Source organism: Papio anubis, chromosome 13 (assembly GCF_008728515.1).
Source record: "Papio anubis isolate 15944 chromosome 13, Panubis1.0, whole genome shotgun sequence".
NCBI classification, from domain to species: Eukaryota; Metazoa; Chordata; class Mammalia; order Primates; family Cercopithecidae; genus Papio; species Papio anubis.
This window is the reverse complement of record NC_044988.1, coordinates 46519734-46543208: the sequence shown is the minus strand read 5'-3', so window position 1 is coordinate 46543208 and position 23475 is coordinate 46519734. Positions and strand designations below refer to the sequence as shown.

At 36.3% G+C, this 23475-nt stretch overlaps 1 protein-coding gene across 2 annotated transcripts in view; it reads right to left on the bottom strand.

The window, feature by feature from the left end:
- Nucleotides 1-23475, bottom strand: part of CNTLN (centlein) — a 361398-nt gene that overhangs the window by 133282 nt on the left and 204641 nt on the right. For both annotated transcript variants that reach the window (XM_031654268.1, XM_031654269.1), the window contains exon 13: nt 7695-7795. In XM_031654268.1, coding sequence (XP_031510128.1) covers nt 7695-7795 — 101 coding nt within the window. The remainder of the gene's footprint in view (nt 1-7694; nt 7796-23475) is intronic.

The window sequence follows — 23475 nt, the reverse complement described above, 5'->3', positions numbered from 1 at the left end:
TTCCTACCTACAATGTATGAGAGTTCCCTTTTTACCCACATCTTTATCAGCATTTGTTATTGCCTGTCTTGTGGATAAGAGCCATTCAGGCTGGGATGAGATGATATCTCATCTTAGTTTTGATTTTTATTCTCTGATGATCAATAATGTTGAGCATATTTCCATATATCTATTTGCAAATGGTATGTCTTCTTTTGAGAAAAGTCTACTCATAGCTTTGGCCCATTTTTTAATTGGATTATTAACTTTTTTCCTACAGAGTAGTTTTTAGCTGCTTATATATTCTGGTTATTAATCCTTTGTTAGATGGGCAGTTTGCAAATATTGTCTCCTACTCTGTGAGTTTTCTCTTTGATTTGTTGATTGTTCCCTTGCTGTCCAGAAGCTTTTCAGCTTGATGTAATCCCATATGTTCATTTTTGCTTTGGTTGCCTGTGCTTGTAGGATATTACTCAAAAGATCCTTGCTCAGTCCAACATCCTGGAGACTTTCCCCAATGTTTTCTTTTAGTAGTTTCATAGTTTGAAGTCTGAGATTTAAGTGTTTAATCCATTGTGATTTAATTTTTGTATATGGCAAGAGATAGGGGACTAGTTTCATTCTTATGCCCATGGATATCTAGTTTTCCCAGCAGAATTTATTGAAGAGACTGTTCTTTTCCCAATGTATGTTCTTGGCAACTCCATCAACAATTAGTTTATATGGATGTACGAATATATTTCTGGGTTGTCTGTGAGGTTCCATTGGTCTATGTGTCAATTTTCATGCTGTTTTAGTTACTACAGCTTTATAGTACAATTTAATTTAAGAAATGTGATTCCTCTAGTTTTGTTCTTTTTGCTTACAATAGCTTTGGCTATTCTGGGTCTCTTCTATTCTATATAAATTTTAGGATTGTTTTTTCTATTTCTGTGAAGAATGACATTGGTACTTTTACAGGGCTCGCATTGAAGCTGTAGATTGCTTAAGGTAATATGGTCATTTTAACAATATTGATTTTTACAATCCATTAAGAGGGGATGTCTTTCCATTTTTTTGTGTCCTCTTCAATTTCTTTCATCAATGTTCTGTAGCTTTCATTGTAGGAAGATTTTTCACTTCTCTGGTCAAATCCTAAGTACTGAGTTTTATGTGTAGCTACTGCAAACTGAATTAGCTTTCTTGATTTCTTTTTCAGATTATTTGCCATTGGCATATAGAAATGATACTGATTTCTGTAGGTTGATTTTGTATCCTCCAACTTCACTGAATTTGTTCATCCTTTCTAATAGTTTTTTTATGGAATTTTAAGTTTTTCCAAATACAAGATCATATTATTGGCAAATAAAGATAATTTGACTTCTTCCTAATTTGGATGCCCTTTCTTTCTCTTGTGTGACTGCCCTAACTAGGACATCCAGTACTATGTTGAACAATAGTGGTGACAGTAGGCATTGTGGTCACATTCCAAATCTTTAACGAAAAGCTTTCAGTTTTTCCTGATTCAGTATGATACCAGCTATGCCTTTTATTATCCTGATATATGTTTGTTCCAATAAACCAGTTTTTAAAGAGATTATCTCATGAAAAGAATGTTGAATTTTACTGAATGCTTTTTCAGGACTAATTGAAATGATCATATGGTTTTTGTCCTTCATTCTGTTGATAATATGTATCACATTGATTAATGTGCAAATGTTGAACCATCCTGGCAACCCTTGGATAAATCTCACTTGGTTATGATGACTGATTTTCTAATGTGTTGTTGAATTCAGCTTGCTAGTATCTTGCAGAGGTTTTTTGCATCAATGTTCATCAGGGATATTTAACTATAGTTTCCTTTTTTTTTTTTTTTTTTTCATGTGTCTGTGTCTGGTTTTGGTATCAAGGTAATACTGGCCTTGTATAATGAGTTTGAAAGTATTCCCTCCTCTTCTACCTTTTGGAATAGTTTGAGTAGGATTGGAATTAGTTCTTCTTTAAATGTTTGGTAGAATTCAGCATTGAAGTCACCAGGTCCTGGTTGTTTCTTTGCTGGGGGGCTTTGTATTATGGCATCAATCTCATTACTTATTATTGTTCTGTTCAGGTTTTGGATTTCTTCATGGTTCAATAATCTTAGTAGGTTGTATGTGTGTAAGAATTTATCCATTTCTTCTAGATTTTCCAATTTATTGGCATATAGTTGATATGTATTTGGCATATAGTTGGTGATAGTAGCCACTAACAATGCTTTAAATTTCTGCAGTATCTGTTGTAATGTCTACTTTTTCACATCTGATATTTATTTGTGTTCTCTTTTTCTTAGTCTGGTTAAAGGTTTGTAAATTTTGTTTAGCTTTTTGATAAACCAACTTTTTGTTTTAATGATGTTTTCATATTGTTTTATTCATTTTAATTTCATTTATCTCTGCTCTGATCTTTATTATTTCTTCTACTAATTTTGGGTTTGATTTGCTCTAGCTTTTCTAGTTCTTCAAGATGCATTGTTAAGTTATTTGAAATTTTTCTTCTTCTTTGATGTAAGCATTTGTAGCTATAAACTTCCCTCTTAGTACTGCTTTTGCTGTATCCCATAGGTTCCGGTATGTTGTGCTTCCATTATCATTTGTTTCAAGAAATTTTTAAATTTCCTCCTTAATTTCTTCATTGACACACGGGTCATTCAGGAGCACATTGTTTAATCTCCATGTGTCTGCAGAGCTTCCAAAATGTTTCATGTTATTGATTACTAGTGCTATTCCATTGTTGTCAGAGAAGATGCTCAATATTATTTCAATTTTTTTTTAATGTTTTAAGACTTGTTTTGTGGCCTAACACATGGCCTATCCTCAAGAATGATCCAGTGTGTTGGGGAGAAGAATGTGTATTCTGCAGCCATTGGATGAAATGTTCTGTAAATATTAGCTCCATTTGGTCTACAGTACAAATTAATTCCAATGTTTGTTGATTTTCTGTCTGGAAGGTCTGTCCAAAGCTGAAAGTGGGATACTAAAGCCTCCAGCTATTATTGAATTAGGGTCTATAATATTTGCTTTATATATCTGGGTACTACACTGTTGGGTAAATATATATTTACAACTATGATATCCTCTTACTAAATTGACACCTTTATCATTATATAATGACCTTTGTCTCTTACAGTTTTTGCTTGAAATCTATTTGGTCTGATATAAGTATAGCTATTCCTGCTCTTTTTTGGTTTGTACTGGCATGGAGTATCTTTTTCCATTTATTTTCAGTCTATATGTCTCTTTATAGATGAAGCATTTCTTGTATACAACAGAGAGTGGCTCTGATTTTTATATCCTTTCAGCTACTTTATGTATTTTGATTAGAGAGTTTAGTCCATTCACATTCAGTGTTATTACCAATAAGTAAGGACTTACTCCTGCCATTTTGTTATTGGTTCCCTGGTTATTTTGTGGTCTTCTTTTCCTTCCTTCATTCCTTCTTGTTTTCCTTGTAGTGAAGGTGATTTTCTCTTACCTTCTTCTCCTAAAATAAAAGAATATTTTATTTCTTCCTTTTTATTTTTTGTGTAGCCATTGTATAGTTTTCGACTTGAGGTTACAATGAATGTTGCAAATACTATCTTATAACCCATTATTTTAACTGGATTAACTACACGGCTTGCATAAATAAGCAAAAAGAAAACTGATAAAAATTATATAACTTTGTCCAGCCTCTTTTTAACTTTTTATTGTTTATATCTTGTTGTACTATGTCTTGAAAACTTTTTATAGTTATTTTTTGATTGGCTCGTCTTTAAGTCTTTCTACTTAAGAGTAGTTTGTATACTGCTGCTATGGTATTACAATATTGTATGTCATACTGTGTACTTACTATTGCCAATGAGTTTTGTACCTTCAGATGATTTCTTATTACTAATATCCTTTTTCTGATTGAAGTATTCCATTTATGCCTTCTTATAGGATAGGTATGGTGTTGATGAAATCTCTAGCTTTTGTTTGTCTGTCAAAGCATTTCTCCTTATTCCAGGGCAAAAGTTTGTTGTTGTGTTTTCCTTCAGCACTCTAAGTATGTCATGCCACTATCTCCTAGCCTATAAAGTTTCCACTGAAAAGTCTGCTGCCAGCATATTGAAGCTCCATTGTATGTTGTTTGTTTCCTTTCTCTTGCTGCTTTTAGGATCCTTTCTTTATCCTTGACCCTCAGGAGCTTGGTCAGTGCCTTTAGGTTGTCTTTTTTGGGTGAAACCTGCTAGGTGTTCTACAACTTTCTCATAGTTGAATATTGTTATCTTTTGCTAGGTTTGAAAAGTTCTCTGTTATTTTCCCTTTGAACAAACTTTATACTCCTGTCTCTTTCACTAACTCCTCTTTAAGGCCAGTAAGTCCTAGATTTTCCCTTTTGAGGCTATTTTAACAATCTTAGCATGTAGGCATGCTTCATTGTTTTTTATTCTTTTGTCTCCTCTGACTGTTTTTTGGTTTTTTGGGGTTTTTTTTCCAAAATGGATTCTCACTCTGTCACCAGGCTGGAGTGCAGTGGTGCGATCTTGGCTCATAGCAACCTCCGCCTCCCGGGGTCAAGCTATTCCCCTGCCTCAGCCTCCCAAGTAGATGGGATCACAGGCATGTACCACCATGCCTGGCTAATGTTTATATTTTTAGTAGAGAGAGGGTTCCACCATATTGGCCAGACTCATCTCGAATTCCTGACCTTAGGTGATCCTCCCACCTGTCTCCTAAAGTGCTGGGATTACAGGCATGAGCCACCACACCTGCCCTGACTGTGTATTTTCAAATAGCCTGACTTCAAGCTCACTAATACCTTCTTCTGCTTGATCAATTCTGCTATGAGGCGACGCCAATACATTTTTCATTCCATAATTTCTGCTCAATTGTTTTTTATTTTTTCAATCACTTTATTAAATTTCTCTGATAGAATTCTGAAATCCTTCTCCATGTTATCTTGAATTTCTTTGAGTTTCCTCAAAACTAAAAAAAAAAATTTGGAATTCTCTGTCTGAAAGACTACATATCTGTTTCTGCAGTATTGATCCCAGGTGCCTTATTTAGTTTGTTTGATGAAGTCATGTTTTCTTGGTGTATTAGCCTGTTTTCATACTTCTGTAAGGAACTGCTCAAGACTGAGTAACAAAAGAAAGAGATTTAACTGACTCACAGCTCAGCATGGCTGGGGAGGCCTCTGGAAACTAACAATCATGGTGGAAGGTGAAGGGAAAGCAAGGCACCTTCTTCACAAGGCGGCAGGAAGAAGTGCCGAGCGAAGAGGGAAAAAGTGCCTTACAAAACCATCAGATTTCATGAGAACTCACTCACTATCATGAGAACGGCATGGGGGAAACCACCCCCATGATTCAATTACCTCCACCTGGTCTCTCCTTTGACATGTGGAGATTATGGGGATTATAATTCAAGATGAGTTTGGCTTGGGGACACAAAGCGTAACCTATAACTTGGATAGCCTTGATCCTTTGGATGTTTGCTGGTGTCTGGGAATTCAAAAGTTAGATATTTATTTTAGTCTTTGCAGTCTGGGCTTGTTTGTACCCAATCTCCTTGAGAAGATGGGTACAAAGATGCTGGGGCAGTAGGATTGATTCAGCCCAAAACTTCCAGGTATTTGAAAGGACTTGGGTGTTGTGATCTAGTCCATATCTGCATTAGTGGGCACCCCAAGCCCAGTAACACTGGGGTTCTTGAATTCCTGGGCAGTCTTGGATAAGATCCTGAAGAATTCTCTGGATTACCAGGCAGAGACTCTTGTCTTCTTTCCTTTCTTCCAAACAGAGTCTATCTCTCTTTGCTGAGCCTTCTGGAGCTGGGGATAGAGTGACAAATGCACCCCTGTGGCCATGACCACTGGGACTCTGCTGGGTCAGAACTGACACCAGTATATCCCTGAGTCTCACACAAGGCCCACTGTAACCACTATCTGGCTACCACCTATGTTTGCTCAAAGCCCTAGGGCTCTGCAAAGAGCAGATTGTGAAGCCAGTCAGGCTTGTGTCATTCCCTTCAGGGTAGCAGGATTCCTCAGGCCCTGGGTGGGTCCAGAGATGCCATCTAGGAGCCAGGGAGTAGAGTAAAAAACCTTAGAAATCCACCTGGTGTTCTAGTCTACTGCAGCTGAGCTGGCACTCAAACCACCAGACACAGTCCTTCCCACTCTTCCCTTCCCTTTCTACAGGCAAAACAGTCTCTCCCTGTGGTCACCACCACTGTCCTATAGGGAACACTACCAAGCCACTGCCAATGTGCCTTAAGGGCCAAGGGCTCTTCAGTCAGCTTGTCACAAATGCTGCCAGGCCTGAGACTCACTTTTCAGGGCAGTGGGCTTTCCTCTGGCCCAGAGCAGGTCTAGAAATGCCAACTAAGAGCCAAGGCCTGGAATCAATGACCCCACAAGCTGCTTGGTGTTCTATCTCATTGTGGATGAGCTGGTACCTAAGGTGTAAGACAAATTACCCTTTACTTTTCCCTCTGCTTTTCTCATGCAGGTGTTTCACAGCCACCACAGCTGGGGATGCACTGGGTTTCACCTGAATCCAGCACATCTCAGATTCTCCGCCAGAACCCACAGTGTACCATCTGGGTATTGCTGCTGGTTATTTAGGGCCCAAGTGCTCTTCAATCAGTAGGTAATAGATCCTGCCAGGACTGCATCCTTGCCTTTAAGGCACCATGTTCGTTTCTAGCCCAGGATGTGTCCAGAAATGTCATCCAGGAGCTAGAGCCTAGAATAAGGGTCTCATAAATCTAACTAGTGCCCTATACTACTGTGGCTGAGCTGGTGTCCAAGATGCAAGACAAAGACTTCTTTACTCTTTCTTCTCTCCTCCTCAAGCAGATAGAAGGGGTTCGTTTCAGAGTCATGAGCTGTGCTGCCTACGGTTGGGAGAGCAGTGGCACAAATACCCCATGAGCTGCCCTGACTGGTGTCTCAGGAGGTCACATGCCACCCAAGTCCACTGGCTCTGAGCCCAACTCAGCACTAGGGCTCGCCTAGGAGTTGAAGTCATTTTGGCCTAGACTATCTTTTAAGTTTATATAGAGCCCCAGAATCCTGTGGTGACGAGGCTTGCCCAAACTCAGGTTCCAACCACTGAGATGGGTGATTGTCCTCTGGACAGGTCTGGTCTAAATGCTCTTTCTGTGGGCAGGCATCAGATACATTTGGCCCGGTTTTGCTCTCTGCTATGACAGGGCAAGACTGAGTTCAATGCAAAGTCCAACAGTCACTGCATTCTCCCTCCCCCAACTGCACAATTCTCTCTCCATGTCACATGGCCACTGCTAGGAGATCAGGGAAGGGTGGCATTGGTAATTTAAGACTATCTTTCCTACCCTCTTCAGTGCCTCTTTCGGCCATTTGAAGTTAAAACCAGGTACTGTGAGTGCTCACCTGATTTCTGATTCTTATGTATGTGTTTTTTTGTGTGTGTAGATAGTTGTTAAATTTGGAGTTCCCACAGGGTAAAGTCTTCCATTTGGCCATCTTGCTGTGCCTTCTCCCTAGATTTTTAAATAAATTATAAAGCTGACTTTTAGATGTTCTATTTATTTAATTTTCTCATGATGAAAATATTAGCGAGTTATCAATGAATAAAGTGTTGGAAAAAGGAATAAAAAGGGTAACATTCTTAAGAGAAATTGAAACTAAAATATCAAGAATTAGATAATTTTACAATTCCTCTGTTAAGTATTTATTTTCTGAAAATTTACCTTCTCTTCTCTCTGCCACACATCTCTTCAATTCTTGTATCGCTTCCTTATCAATAGATATATGTACTTTAAGTTCATCTAATTCTTCTTCAAGATTCATCCTATGAAAAAGCAATAAACATTTACTTAAAACCATATTGTTTTATTTAAAAAACGATATATCAAACATATATATTTAAATACATTTTAAATAATATATCAAACCAAGTCAGTAAAGATATTTTAAAGTATATAAAATGGAGAATAGTAAAATGAAAGCAAAAATACATCAATAATATTCACAGGCTGGGCACAGTGGCTCATACCTGTAATCCCAGAATTTTAGAGAGCCAAGGCAAGAGGATCACTTGAGACCAGAAGTTCAAGACCAGCCTGGGTAACACAGAGAGACCCTGTCTTTACAATAACAACAACAACAACAACAACTAGCCCATCACGGTTATGCACACCTATAGTCCTAGCTACTTGGGATGCTGAGGCAGTAGGATTGATTCAGCCCAAGACTTCAAGGTTACAGTAAGTTATAATTTCATTGCTATACTACAGCCTGGGCAAAAAATTGAGCCCTTGTCTCCATAAAACAAACAAACAAAAATAATAATATGCACAAATCCTAAAAATTACAATTGAATTTACTGAGGACCTAGAAAATCAAATATTTTAAGTAAGTTATTTCTGTTAACTTTATCTCAATAAACATGCTAAACATTTAAAATACAGACTATATAATTTAAAAAATTATGTATTGAATTGCTCAACCACTTCTTGGTTGTTTTTAGACAAAGTCTCACTCTGTCACCCAGGCTGAAGTGCAGTGGCACAATCATGGCTTACTGCAGCCCCTACCTCCCAGGCTCAGGTGATCCTCCCACCTCAGCCTCCCAAGTAGTTGGTAGTACAGGTGTGTGCCACCATGCCCAGCTAATTTTTTGTACAGTCGGGGTTTTACCAAGTTGCATAGGCTGAACTACTAGACTCAAACAACCTATTCATCTTGGCCTCCCAAAATGTTGGGATCACAGGCATGAGCCACCACACCCGCCCTGCTCAACCACATCCTAACTCACAGATATTCTAGGCAAAATAGTAATGAAAAATGTTAATACATAACACTGAAAACAAGAATGGTAAATTCCTAGATGCCAAATAAAGGCAAAAAGACTTCCCAGTAAAACAGAACTGAGCTACCCTGGTGAGTATTTGACCAGGATCAAATACTGCCCATGGGGACCTCAGAATGTGAGACCTGAGTAGGGATGGTGTATTAGTCTATTTTCACTTTGCTATAAAAAAACCTCCTGAGACTAGGTAATTTATAAAGAAAAGAGGTTCAATTGACCACAGTTCCACAGACTGTACAGGAAGCATGGCTGAGGAGGCCTCATGAAACTTACATTCATGGCAGATGGGAAACGGGAAGCAGGCACGTCTTACGTGGCTAGAGCAGGAGGAAGAGAGCACAGGCGGAAGTGCTACACACTTTTAAACAACCAGATCTTATGAGAACTCATTCATTATCACCGGAACAGCAAGGGGGAAGTCCGCCCACATGATCCAGTCACTTCTCACCAGATCCCTCCTCCACCACTGGGGATTACAATGCGACATGAAATTTGGGCAGGGACACAAATCCAAACCATATCAGATGGACATTTAGACCCATGGCCGTACCTGGCTGACAGATAAAAATGAGCTAACTACAGGAAACTGGGAGATAACAATCTGCTGATTGAAAACCTGAATATCTGAGCTTATCTGGTTAGAGTTTCATTAAAATAGTTCTCCAGCCCTCGTATGGGGACAGGACAGAGTCAACCACATGGTATCAGAATCCCAAGCCAAAATCAATAGGTTCAAAACTGAGCCATATAATTTGCAGAAACATGAACAATCAAAAATAATATAAAAACTGGACATACGGCCAGAGTATACTGGAGGGTTCAGGAAGACACCATCATCCCTAAAGGGAGGCTTCCACAACCTAAGAAAATGTATGGGAGAAAAGACACTACAGAAAATAATTCTCAAGTCGAGCATGAAGACAATAATAAGTATATAAACAAGTTCAAAGCCATGAATGACAATCTAAATATCCTACTGCCCAAAATAGGATAATATACAACAATAAAATGGAGATAACAGAACAATCAAAATTACTTTCACTATTAAAGTGTTTTAAATGTTTTTAAAAAGATAAACAAGTGATAAACATATGTTAAAAAATAACAGGGGTTTATAAAACGGAAAATAGATAAAAAGAATCAAATAATATATCTAAAAATACAAAATAAAGCAATGAAAATTGATAATAATAACATAATACTAGAAATTTAAACTCAATGGATGGGTTCAACAGCAAGTAGAGAAAGCTAATGCAAATTGATAAAATGGAAGACAGCAGAAGGAGGTAAAGGAAGGAAAACAGTAGAGGTATAGAAAATATGTTGGAATAAGAAGTATAGAAAGCATTTAATAGAAATTATTCAAGGAGAGAACTGAAAGACTGGGGGAAGGAGTATAGATGGGAGATGACAGTCAAAATATTAATACCTCAGGATTTGACAACTGATGAAGACATGAATTAACAGATTGAAACAGCATCAAAAAATGGCAAGGAGAGTAAATAAAACTGTTCACACTTAGAAATATCATAGTGAAACTTCAGGACACCAAAGATAGAGACAATCTTTAAATCAACCAGATTGAGAAGAAAACATTTCTAACAACTAAAGGTCTCTACAATAACAGCAGAGTTCTCCTATCAACAAGAAAAGTCAGAAGGAAAATAACTAATATCTTTCACATGCCAAGGTTTACTACTCATAGATCCTAGATGAAAAAATCATTAATATATTTTAAGAAGAAAATAAACACAAAAGCAAGGTATAGAACAAAATAAGCAGTGATGAAGAAAGACACTAACAAATATATACAAGGAATTAAATAAACATTTATTATCTAAAGTGATCATAACAATATCTGAATGAAGACAGAGCTAAAATAAGGTAGAAATAACATTCTCAACAACAAAATGATATTGGATCGTCAAAGAGATCAGAGTTAAACATTTTAAGGTCCTTATATTGTAGGAGGATACAGCTAGTGATAAACTTTAGACTTTGTCAAATGAATGATGTGTTATAATTTCAAGAATAATTATTTAAAGAATGAAAAACAAATATAAAAAAATAAAAATTAGAGGAGGTCAGAAGAGAAATGAAAAAAAAACTGTATCAAATCAAAGGCAAGAAAGTCATTTTTAAAAAGGAGCATAAGTCAAAACCACAATGAGATACCATCTCACGCCAGTTAGAATGGTGATCATTAAAAAGTCGGGAAACAACAGATGCTGGAGAGGATGTGGAGAAATAGGAATGTTCTTATACTGTTGGTGGAAGTATAAATTAGTTCAACCATTGTGGAAGACAGTGTGACCATTCCTCAAGGATCTAGAACCAGAAGTACCAGATAACCCAGCAATCCCATTACTGGGTACACCCAAAGGATTATAAATCATTCTACTATAAAGATACATGCACATGTATGTTTATTGCAGCACTGGTTCACAATGGCAAAGCCTTGGAATCAACTCATATGCCCATCAATGATAGACTGGATAAAGAAAATGTGGCATATATACACCACGGAATACTATGCAGCCATAAAAAATAGGATGAGTTCATGTCCTTTGCAGGGACATGGATGAAGCGGGAAACCATCATTTTCAGCAAACTAACACAAGAACAGAAAACCAAATACCACATTTTCTCCACTCATAAGTGGGAGCTGAACAATGAGAACATATGGACATAGAAAGGGGAACATCACACACTGGGGCCTGTTGGGGGATGGGGAACTAGGGGAGGGATAGCATTAGGAGAAATACTTAACGTAGATGATGGGTTGATGGGTGCAGAAAACCACCATGGCACGTGTATACCTATGTAACAAACTTGCATATTCTGTACATGTATCCCAGAACTTAAAGTATAATTTAAAAAAAACAGGAGCATAAGAAAATAAAATGTACAGGAAAAAATTAAAAATAAAGATAGTCATTACACAATGATCAAAGGAATGATTTACCAGGAAAATAAATCAGTTCTAGACTTTTATGTACTCAACAACTGAGTTGTTGTAATCATTGGTATAATTAATAAAACAATAAAAAGTTATTTAAAGTAAAAATTAGGTGGTCTCTCCTTCCCCTCACTAAGTATGCTTCTTGGAAAAAAAAAATAATGTTTATACTTTGATGTGTATACTTTCATTTTTTGTTCATATATTATAAACATCAATTCACACACATAAGGATTTTAAAAACTGGGATCTTATGATATATATTGGCAGCTTCCCAGGTCCATTACAGATTGATAGGAGGAACACATACACATGCACACACATACACTCAACCACACAATGATTAAGCTTGGATTAGGGTCCTGATTTGTTATTTAAGAACGTGGAACATACTGAAGCAAGATGGCCCCACAAAGAAAAAGCAGGTGTAACTTAACTCAACTTAGTTTTCCTTGGCTCTCAGATCACTAACCCAACAGAAGGTAATGCTACAGTTGTTGGAAAAGTTATTTCTTGCTTCTTAAAAGATACTTTACACTTACAGCTTGTTTCTTTTGGAAAGAACACACACAGTCCCTACTTTTAATAAATATGTATAGACATCAGGGACCACCTTGTTCTTGAGTCAAAATAAGCACCAGCAAACCACATCTTAGTGGGTGCTTGCGGGAGGAACTGACAGAGGCAGAGCCCTGGTACCCCTGACCAGGATGAGCATTGGCTATCTACTGACTCTGATTTACTATTCACTTACATTGGTGTTTCTTATACTGTGGTATAAGGACCACAATTTAAAATCTATTTCTTACTGGACAAATGATAGGAAACAACTCTATGCAGACACTGGACAACAGGCAGCACAGAATTGTAACCCCTGAGAGAAAGTAAATAAACAGAGCCCTTAATGATAGCTCGATTTCTGCCTGGAAGCACCTTCCAGACAGGGAGAGGGGTCCCAAGAAGAACATGACAGCCTCATTGAGTTGAAACAAGAGACTGGAGTTTAGGAAGTCTAAAACAGCCAGAATTTGTGAGGCATACTACCCAGTGAGGAGGAATCTACAGTGGAAAAGAGCTAAAGAAATCTGCATAAGAGGCCGGGCGCGGTGGCTCAAGCCTGTAATCCCAGCACTTTGGGAGGCCGAGACGGACGGATCACGAGGTCGGGAGATCGAGACCATCCTGGCTAACACGGTGAAACCCCGTCTCTACTAAAAAAATACAAAAAACTAGCCGGGCGAGGTGGCGGGCGCCTGTAGTCCCAGCTACTCGGGAGGCTGAGGCAGGAGAATGGCAGGAACCCGGGAGGCGGAGCTTGCAGTGAGCTGAGATCCGGCCACTGCACTCCAGCCTGGGCAGCAGAGCAAGACTCCGTCTCAAAAAAAAAAAAAAGAGAAATCTGCATAAGAATTCCTTTGAGTATGTGGCTAATCTTTTTTTCTTTTTTTTGCATCATAGTATGAAACACAAGGCCAGGCAAAGAACAACAGGAGCTATAAACAGAACATTCCCAGAATATTTCTCACACAGGATTGGGATACATTTGAGTTGTGACCAGTCAGAGAAGAGAGAATCTTAGTTGAACATCAGAGGCATTCAATAGAGAACACAGAAGGGTCATTCTAATGAGTAGAGATAAACAAGCCTCTAGTAAATGATACTCTAAACCTGTGCTAAAAAAGTGTTTTAAAAAACTGAAAATATTTAAACTGAGATTTTAACACACCTCTCTCAGTAATTGATGGAAAAAGTGGATAGACATAAGTAAGGATACAGAACATTTGAAAAACACTATCAAAATGCTTTACCTAACTGAATGTTTATAAAACACTCCATACCCAAGAACAGCAAAACAAACATTCTTTTCAAGTGCCATGGAACATTCACCAAGATAAGACCACATGCTGGGCCATAAAACAATTCTCAATAAAGCTAAAAGCATTTTAAAATTATGCAAAGCATCTTCTATGACCACATTAGAATAATAAAATTAAAAATAAATACGAGGAGGATGTCTGCAAAATCCAAAAATATTTGAAAGTAAAGAACTTATTTCTGACAAAGAGGCTCTGCTTAACCAATCTTTAGTCACACTCCTGAACCCTCTCCTAAGCCCATCTGTGCACTTCCTTGTAAAATCCAGTTTTAGCAAGGAACTCCACTAAGTCAGTTTAGCAAGAATCTCTTCCACCACAATATATAAATCAAGGTTGATATATAATTGGGTTCCTCATCCTCCACCAACCCCTAGGTGGTATCTGATCACCCTGGCCTGTCTTCAGTCAAAATCCTGATAAGGTCAGTTTAGCCAGAATCTCCCTTATCCCCGATGTTTCCTCTTAGTAATTTTCCAATCCAGTGGCCTCCTCTACCTTAGCTATAAATTCCCACTTACCCATGCATATTAGGAGTTGAGTCCAATTTTCTCCTCAACTGCAAAATCCGATTGCAGTGGTCCCTACCTATGATGATGGTCCTGAACAGTCTTCTGTACCAAATTTTAACAAGTTTCACTGAATAACATTTTTCTATAATGCTTCTAAATAATTCTACTTTCAAAGAAGAATCCAAGAGGAATTAGGAAATATTTTGAACTTAGAAAAATTTAAAATACATTTCAAAATGTGTAAGGCACAGCAAAAGCAATCCTCAGATGGATATCTATATTGCAACATACAATACTTAAATTGGAAAAAAAGAAATATCCATAATGATGTAAGCTTCCAATTTAAAACTTAGAAAAAGAAGACACATCAAGACGAACGCTTTTTCGTATGCTTATTGGCCATTTGGATGTCCTCTTTTTTTTTTTTTTTTTGAGACGGATTCTCACTCTGTCACCCAGGCGGGAGTGCAGTGGTGAGATCTCATTTCACTGTAAGCTCCGCCTCCTGGGTTCACGCCATTCTCCTGAGTAGCTGGGACTACAGGCGCCCGCCACCACACCCGACTGATTTTTCTTTTTTTGTATTTTTAGTAGAGATGGGGTTTCACCGTGTTAGCCAGGATGGTCTCAATCTCCTGACCTCGTGATCCACTGGCCTCGGCCTCCTAAAGTGCTGGGATTACAGGCGTGAGCCACTGTGCCCGGCTGGATGTCCTCTTATGTGAAATATCTGTCACAAAGTATGTTGCTCCTATGTTTTCCTCTAAAAGCTTTACTGCTTAACCCTTCACATTTAGACTATAATCAATCTATAACTGACTTTTGGGTTTGGAGTTGGGCAAAATATTATATTAAATGGCTTTTTTTGGATTTTTAGCTATGTAGTTACATCATCTGCTATTTTGGTTGTCTCCAAATTTTCATAATTACAAACAATGCTGTAGTGAGCAGTCTTGTATATGTGCTCTTATACAAGATTCCTTTTAGTGTTTCTAACTAGAAGTAGAATTATTACTTTAGTACATACTTTAAAAAATAGAAAGCATATTTCAAACATTAAAAAAGTATGGAGAATAACATAATCAACATTAATGTAACAACAGCTAGATTTTAAAACACTCACATTATGCCATATTTAATTCGTCACTTTTATTTTTGAGAAAGAATGAATTTGTAAATAGTATTGCCCCATAAAATAATCTACCTTCTTCCTTCCCTGGAAATAATCAGTATCTTAAATTTGGTGTTTATCTTTCCGGTTCATGTTTTAATACTATATATGTATGTAGTATATAAATATATAGTATGTATGTATGTGTATAGTGTCTATGGAGTACATGCACACGTGTATGTCTACATATGTGTGTAGTTATGTGTCACTATATTTTTACGAATGTGTATGTCTACATATACATCTACAAAAATATATAGTGTCATTTTGTGATTTCTAAAAATTATAGTGTCATTTTGTGATTTCTAAGTTTAGATCTAGTTTATACATGTTAAATGCAGTAGAGTATCACATTATATTAATATATCATGATGTATTTGTATCATGATGTATTTGTATCAATCGCTGAGACATTTAGATTGCTTCTAATTGTTCACTATTACCAAGCTGCTGCAGTGAACATCCTTATTCATGTATCCTGTTTCACTACCTTTAAAAACATCATAAGAATCTCTTTAAGAGTAAAATTTTTCTCTCAAGGGTTTTTATATTCCCTAGATAAAATTAAAATATTGGAAAATATATTACCAAATTTAAAACCTTTTTATGCCTGAAGATAACTTCACCTATAACATTCCCACATTTGATTATATATAATATCATTCTTTTCTTCAGAACAGTTTCTTAAGAAGCAACTAATCTACACTGAAAATAAACTATTCTAAAGCCTGAAATACTTCCCAGACTAAGCAAACCCTTTGTATGAGTTTCCTGTCATTCAAAATAAATTTTATTATTTAGTAATTAGCATTCAATTCAGATGTTCAAACCCAACACTGTTAAGGTTATTTACCCTAAAGAAAAAAATACTATAAAATAGAATGAGTTCATGTGACAGAATTGACTTACGGAAGATAACTTCGATATCTTTTCACAAAAAAAATCAAATGATTATAACGCTCAAGATTTTCCTATATAATTCTTTAAGAAAATTTTAAAATGCTATATATATATATATAGTGCCCAAAATATATGGAAACAAATTATAGTAGTAAATAAATTTAGAACAATATATGTATGTCCTTAAAAAATAAATATCATATGTATATGGACTCACGTCTGAAAATAACCTAAGGGATAAACATTGAAAGTTAATCTCAAGAGTTATAAAATAAAATTCCAAAATATACTTGCCATTTATTCAAGTGCCTATGGAGGATGCAAAGAATCCTGTTGACTTTGTAGCAAAATACAAATTATAATACAAATAAAAAATATAAAAACTAGAACATAGAAAAAACCCAAACATCCATCAATGGCTGAATAAACAAAATGTGGTATATACATAAAATGGAGTATTATTCAGCCTTAAAAAGTAAGGAACTTCTGGCACATGGTTCAACAAAGATAAATCTTGAAGAAATAGTAAATGAAATAATTCACATACAAAAAAGACAAATATTATATGATTCCACTTATAAGAAGCACCTAGAATAGGCAAATCCATAGAGACAGAAAGCAAAAATAGACAGGGGCTGTGGGAAGTAGGAAATGAGAAACAAATATATATATACACACACACACACACACACACAATCAAAATACACACTCCCCTACAGTGTAAGCTAATTATACAGCAAACAAATGTGTAAATCATTTCTATATTTTAGATATATGGGGAGGGCAGGAAAGAGGGGAAAAAGTGGAAAGAATAAGGGGAAAACAAAAATGGAAAGGCACAGAAGAGCTTTATCTTCATATTAATCACAATTTTGAAATACGTATCTGTATGCTTATTGATTACTATTTGCATTCTCCAATAAGTTGAAGCTCTATGAGGCCAGGAGCCATGTGTGTTCTGTTAAATACTTTACTTCCAGTGCCCAGCATATTTATTGAAGTAACAAAGGAAAGCAAAAGCAGCACAAAAGGTCACACAGATTCAGTTACATGTAACTAATATTATAAAACTCCATAGTTTAAAAGCATTTTCCACATATATTATTTACTTAGCTATAATGGTTTACCTGGTCCCAAGCCCTAGTACTTTTAGAGCATCAAGAGTCACTGCTCAAAGCCTATCTATAAGTCATGTTGCATTAGACTCTGAAGCATTCAAGACATAGAAAAGAGGAATACAATTGACCATAGGCTTCAGGGCTCTAACTTAGCAAAGAATTAGGTTTTAGGTTAATCTTATTCTGAAACTTTTCACACTCTTACCTACAGATAATTAACAGATGAGTTTACGTCCTCTGAGCTACAATCTTAGTGTATGAGTTTCTTGTGCCTAATTATCAATCACAAAGTAACTAACATTCAAAACCTTTTGCCACATAGCCTTGAAGTTCATTGTATTTCTTTAAAACAGACCCGATAAGAAAACCTTACACAACTTTTGATTAAACTATTGTATCTGACCTTAACATTCTGATTTGCTCTTGACTTATGATACACAATGCTCTTTCCTGTTGGACTGATTTCTTAAGCACAGATACATTCAAGTTCTTATCTTATTAATCAATCTCATTAATTATTGCACATAATCATACAGCCTGTTTTCTAAACCTACAGAAATTATTATTTGGGATAACTGAATATCAACCTGTAAAAAATGAAACTGGACCCCCTACTTCACACCACATATAAAAAATTAACTCAAAGTAGATGAAAGACCTAAGTATAAGAGTTAAAACTATTAAACAACTACAAAAACATGAGGATAAATCTTTGACTATGGGATTTTGTTACGGATTCTGAGATTATGACACCAAAAGCATAAGCTACAACAAGAATAAACAAACTGAACTTCATTAAAATGAAAAAAATTCATGCATCAAAGGATACTATCAAGAAAGTGGAAATACAGCCTACAGAATGGGAGGAAACTCTTGCAAATGTCTAACATCCAGAATATGTAAAGAACTATGGCCGGGCACGGTGGCTCACACCTGTAATCCCAGCAGTTTGGGAGGCCGAGGCAGGTGGATTACTTGAAGTCAGGAGTTCAGGACCAGTCTGTGTTGGCAACATGGTGAAACCCCGTCTCTACTAAAAACACAAAAATTAACCAGGCATGGTGGCACATGCCTGTAATCCCAACTACTCAGGAAGCTGAGGCAAGATAATTGCTTGAAACCAGGAGGCAGAGGTTGCAGTAAGCCAAGATCACACCACTGCACTTCAACCTGGGCAACAGAGCAAGACCCCGTTTCAATTTAAAAAAAAAAAAACTATCACAACTCAATGAAAAAAGATAAACAACACAGTTTTCAAAATAGGTAAAGGACACAAACAGACATTTCTCCAAATATGATAAACAAATGGCCAAAGAAACACATGCAAAGATGGTCAGCATCATTACTCATTAAGAAAATGCAAATCAAAACCCACAATGTTGGCCATAATAATAAAAAAACAAAAACAGACCATAACAAGTGTTGGTGAGGATGTAGGGAAATTAGAACCCTCATAGACTGCAAACAATATAAAACTGTGTAGCCACTGTAAAAAAAAAAAAAAGTTTGGCAGCTCCTTAAAAAATTAAACATAAAGCAGGGCACTGTTGCTCATGCCCATAATCCCAGTACTCTGGGAGGCTGACATGAGAGGATCGCTTGAGGCCAGGAGTTCAAGACTAGCCTAGGCAACAAAGTGAGACCCTGACTCTACAAAAAATAGAAAAATAAAAAACAAACATAGATTAGCATATGGCCCAGCAATTACACTGATAGGTTTATATCCAAAAGAATTGAAAACAGGTATTCAAACAATCCCTTGTATACGAATGTTCATAGCAGCACTACTCAGAGTAGCCAAATGTGGAAGGAACCCAAATGTCCACCAAGGGATTAATGGAGAAAAAAACTGTGGTATACATATACAAAGGGATATTATTCAGCCATAAAAAAGTAAGAACTTCTGACACAGGCTCCAATGTGGATGAATCTTGAAAACATTATGCTAAGTGAAAGAAGTCAGACACAAAAGTCACAAATTGTATGAGTCTATTCATATGAAATATTCAAAATAGGTAAATCCATAGAAACAGAAAGTAGATTAGCGGTTGCCAGCAATTGGAAGAAGGGACAAATGGGGAGACAGAGACTGACTGGTTAATGGGCATGGGGTCTCCTTCAGTGGTGATGAAAATGCTTTTGAATTAAAGTTCACTGCTAAACAATATTGTGAATGCACTAAATGCCACCAAACTGTATGCTTTAAAATACAACTAATGTGATATTTATATATTGTTAATGGTTACCTGAAAATACATTTGTTTTCAAAATATGTCATCACTGGCAGATATTTTTTGCTAAGCATTTTATTTCCATCTCAGAGAAATGCAGTTCCTAAAATCTTCATTTCTACATACCAAAAAAAAAAAAAAGAAAATTATATTCTAGCTTGAGAAGACTGGGAGCCTTGCTTTGCAGAGGAAAAAAAAATGGCTGAACTTTCCTAGGATAATATTTTGATTTTAGCTACTTAAGCAATTATTATTGATTTTATAGGATATTCTTTAAAACTATGGCCAACACATATTTAATATTTAACCCCAAAGAGAAGTAGTACTCCAATCTGAGTTATGCCACTGATCTGTAGCTAACATTTTATCATTAAGGAAAAATGACCGAAAGATCATTGAAATAAAGAAGATGTATCTACTTATAATATATGGGGGTAAAATTTCCTACTTCTATAAAATAAAATGGAAGTTTTTGGATTATGAATTCAAAACCCCTTTACTACTGACTCCAGCTCAACTGCCTTCATTGACAAACTTACCAGAATTCTCACTATCAACTAGGAAAACATTAGTAATTCTGTGCAAATATTTTGCATTCTCATACTTATTTTTAGATATGAAACAAAAGGGAGCGCAGAAATTTAAAAAAAAAAAAAAAAGGGAGGGGGCTGATATTCAAGTGTGTTATATAATGAACTCAGATTTGTTTAAAGAGCAATGGAAAGATACTAAAAGTTTTTAAACAGATGAGAGACATTCTCAGAATTATAGTTTAAAAGGTCAATCTGCAGCACCGTTGAAAATAGATATGAAGAGATAAGAGTGGATGCAGATGTTTATGAGTTTATTCGAGTTGACTAGGGAAGAAATGGTGGTGGTGTGAATAAGGGCTTAACAGTGAGGATGGAAAGAAATAAGATACATACTAAGGATGTTTGTGATGTGAAATATTAAGGCTTAGTATGGACTTCAGTGAGGGGAGGTCAGAAAAAAAATAATAAATAAACTTATTGCACCCTAGGTTTCTGGTTTGAGGAAACTCATAGATTATAATACCATTTATTAAGATTTAGAATAATGGATGGGAATAAATTTGGAGATCATGAATTTGGTTTCAAACATGTTGAATCTCAGTGAGACATCCAAAAGGAGATGTTGTGTAGACATTTGGACATACTTAGTTGCAGTTCAGAAAGAGGGGTCTATACTAGATGCACAGGTCTGAAAGTCAATCGGCGAGAAATTACTAAAATCACGGGATGATAGATGAGATTGTCATAGGCAAATATGCAAATGAAGTACAGAGAATGCTTATGACAAAGTTTAAAAATACTGCAACAGTAAACAGCTGATTTCAGGGGAAAAGGTAACAATGGAGAATGTGAATAGGTGGCCAGAGGTACAGAGATAAAACCAGAAGAGACAGTGCCAGAGTGTTGAAGAAAAAATTTGTTTTAAAGAGAGTGTGACCAGCTTTTTCATATACTGGCAAGAATTTGAACAAGTATCCTTTAGTTACCTCCTGGTTATTTAACAATTTGCCTAGATTTTTTCTGTCCTTGCTTTAATTATCCTTAAATCATAGTCTAAAATATTGATTGCTATGGACTTAATCAGGTCCCCTCAAAATCCGTATGTGACTCATGTGTTATATATGACATATGTCAGTCAGCTATAACTGTGTTCATACATCAGATTTGAACTCAGTTGAAACTCTAACCCCTAATGTGATGACAGTTGGAGATGGGGACTTTGAGTAGCAATCAGGGATAGAAAGGGTTCCTCATGATGGTTTGAGTGGCTTTTTAAGATGAGAAATCTGAAATGTGATAATACACTGAGAAGGCAGCCATCTACAAGCCAGGAAGAGAGCCCTCATCAGGAACCTAATCCACTGGCACCATGATCTTGAATTTCTCAGCCTCCAAAACTATGAGAAATACACGTCTGTTAAGCCACCCAGTCTACGGCATTTTGTTATATCAGAAAGATATTTGCTTTAGCTCTTTTTCCACTTGCAAGCAGAATACAGCTTTCCCTGCCTTGTGTCCTTAATATTCTATTATGGCTTTTAATCACACTTTTGCTTGTCTTCTCTATTAAGTTATGAGGACCTGATAAAAGGGGTAACATATTATTTCTCTCTGTTTACCTGTGCCTAGAAAAGTACCCAGCTGAAGCATTTTACATAGGCTACAGATTACTATAGAAAAACCTATTACTAAAACTACTGTACATTTCTGATTTATTTAGCCAAGGACACAGAAAACACACAATGAATGTCAGCACACCCAGGATTCCTAGCAAGATTATGCAACTGTGGTTGACAATGTGTAATATATAATTTGCTGGATTAGAAAAGCTTAATTTTCTGCTGTACTTGAGCCCCTTATTACAGTTTTATATCACGATTCTGAAAGAATATACACAAATTTTTTTTTCTAATACTTTCACTTGGGAGAATGGTAGCATATGTTGGACTCTGTTAGCTACTCCATCTGATTTAGCATTGGTAAGGCAACAACTTCAACTGAGTGAGAAAGCTGACTAAGACTGCTGGCATTTCTGAAAGCTTGCCTCTTACTATCTAGCTTCCAAAGAATGGTTTCACCTCACTAGCAAATGGCAGATACCCCTACTTAAATTAAGTCTTCCTAGAGCTTGAAACTATTAATCTTTACTATATGTTCAGCCCCTAGTTAGTGCCTGGCTCTGAATTATATTGTTTAAATACTGAATGAATGAATAAATGAACACATGAATGCTCATTAAATACTGAAGGAACCAGCCAATTTATCAGTTCACAGATTACTAAGTTCTTGGTCTTTTTATTGAAATATAGTTATGATATAATAAATATATCTTATAAATATAAATGAAATATTATAGGAACTATATTCCATGTAAGTTTTTTAAGTTATCAGATTCTCATGTAATAGCAGCAACTAATATTTCTAACCATACTCAATGGTAGAAACTCTATAATCTCAGTCAGTGGTAGCATTATATTTTTAACCGTATTTTGTAAATTGATGTACAGTTGCCATACAATGTTTTATAAAAGTCTTTAAAAGTTAACTTTTAAAATTGGATTTGGAAGTACTATTTAAATTCGGTTTAAAGGTAGTATTAATAGTATATCCTTTTTTTGTAGATTCTAACCTTACATTTAAAAGAAACTTATTACTACAGAAAAAGGGGTAAATCTTATTACTTAAATAGTTAAGACTGAGTATGAAAGTAGATATTAATGAATTACTGAAGTAAGACTCCCTGGCCCATAGAAAAACAAGCTGAAACTTCTGTTTCCCAACAAGGAGTAGATGTATTTATCTCTATTCCTCCTGCTAATTAATTATAAAAACCCAGAAAATAATACAACAAACATGAGACTTTGAAAAGCAGGGAAAAGGATAGAATATGGAACTCAGGAGAAGAGGAACAACATTAGAGAAGTGACTCACAGTGGTGAGTTCCTTGAGTTTTCTTCTTTCCTCCTACATACCCAAACTAGTTCCCAGAGAAACTCACCTCCTAGAAGTGCCAATGAACACAAACAAAAAATGCTTCAAGGAAAGCCTACTCTCTCTAGCCAAAGGACCAGGAAAGGGGAGGACCAGTAAAACAAAAACCCTGCTCATCATGCCCACCCTACCCCAACCATAATCAACTGGGGGGAAAAACAAAACAAAAAGCACTCTGTCAATGAAAGCAGAGTGAGGGCCAGGCATGGTGGCTCACACCTGTAATCCCAGCACTTTGGGAGGCCAAGGCGGGTGGATCACTTGAGGTCAGAGCTCGAGACCAGTCTGGACAACATGGTGAAACCCTGTCTCTATGGAAAATACAAAAATTTGCTGGGCATGGTGGTGCACACCTACAATCCCAGCTATTC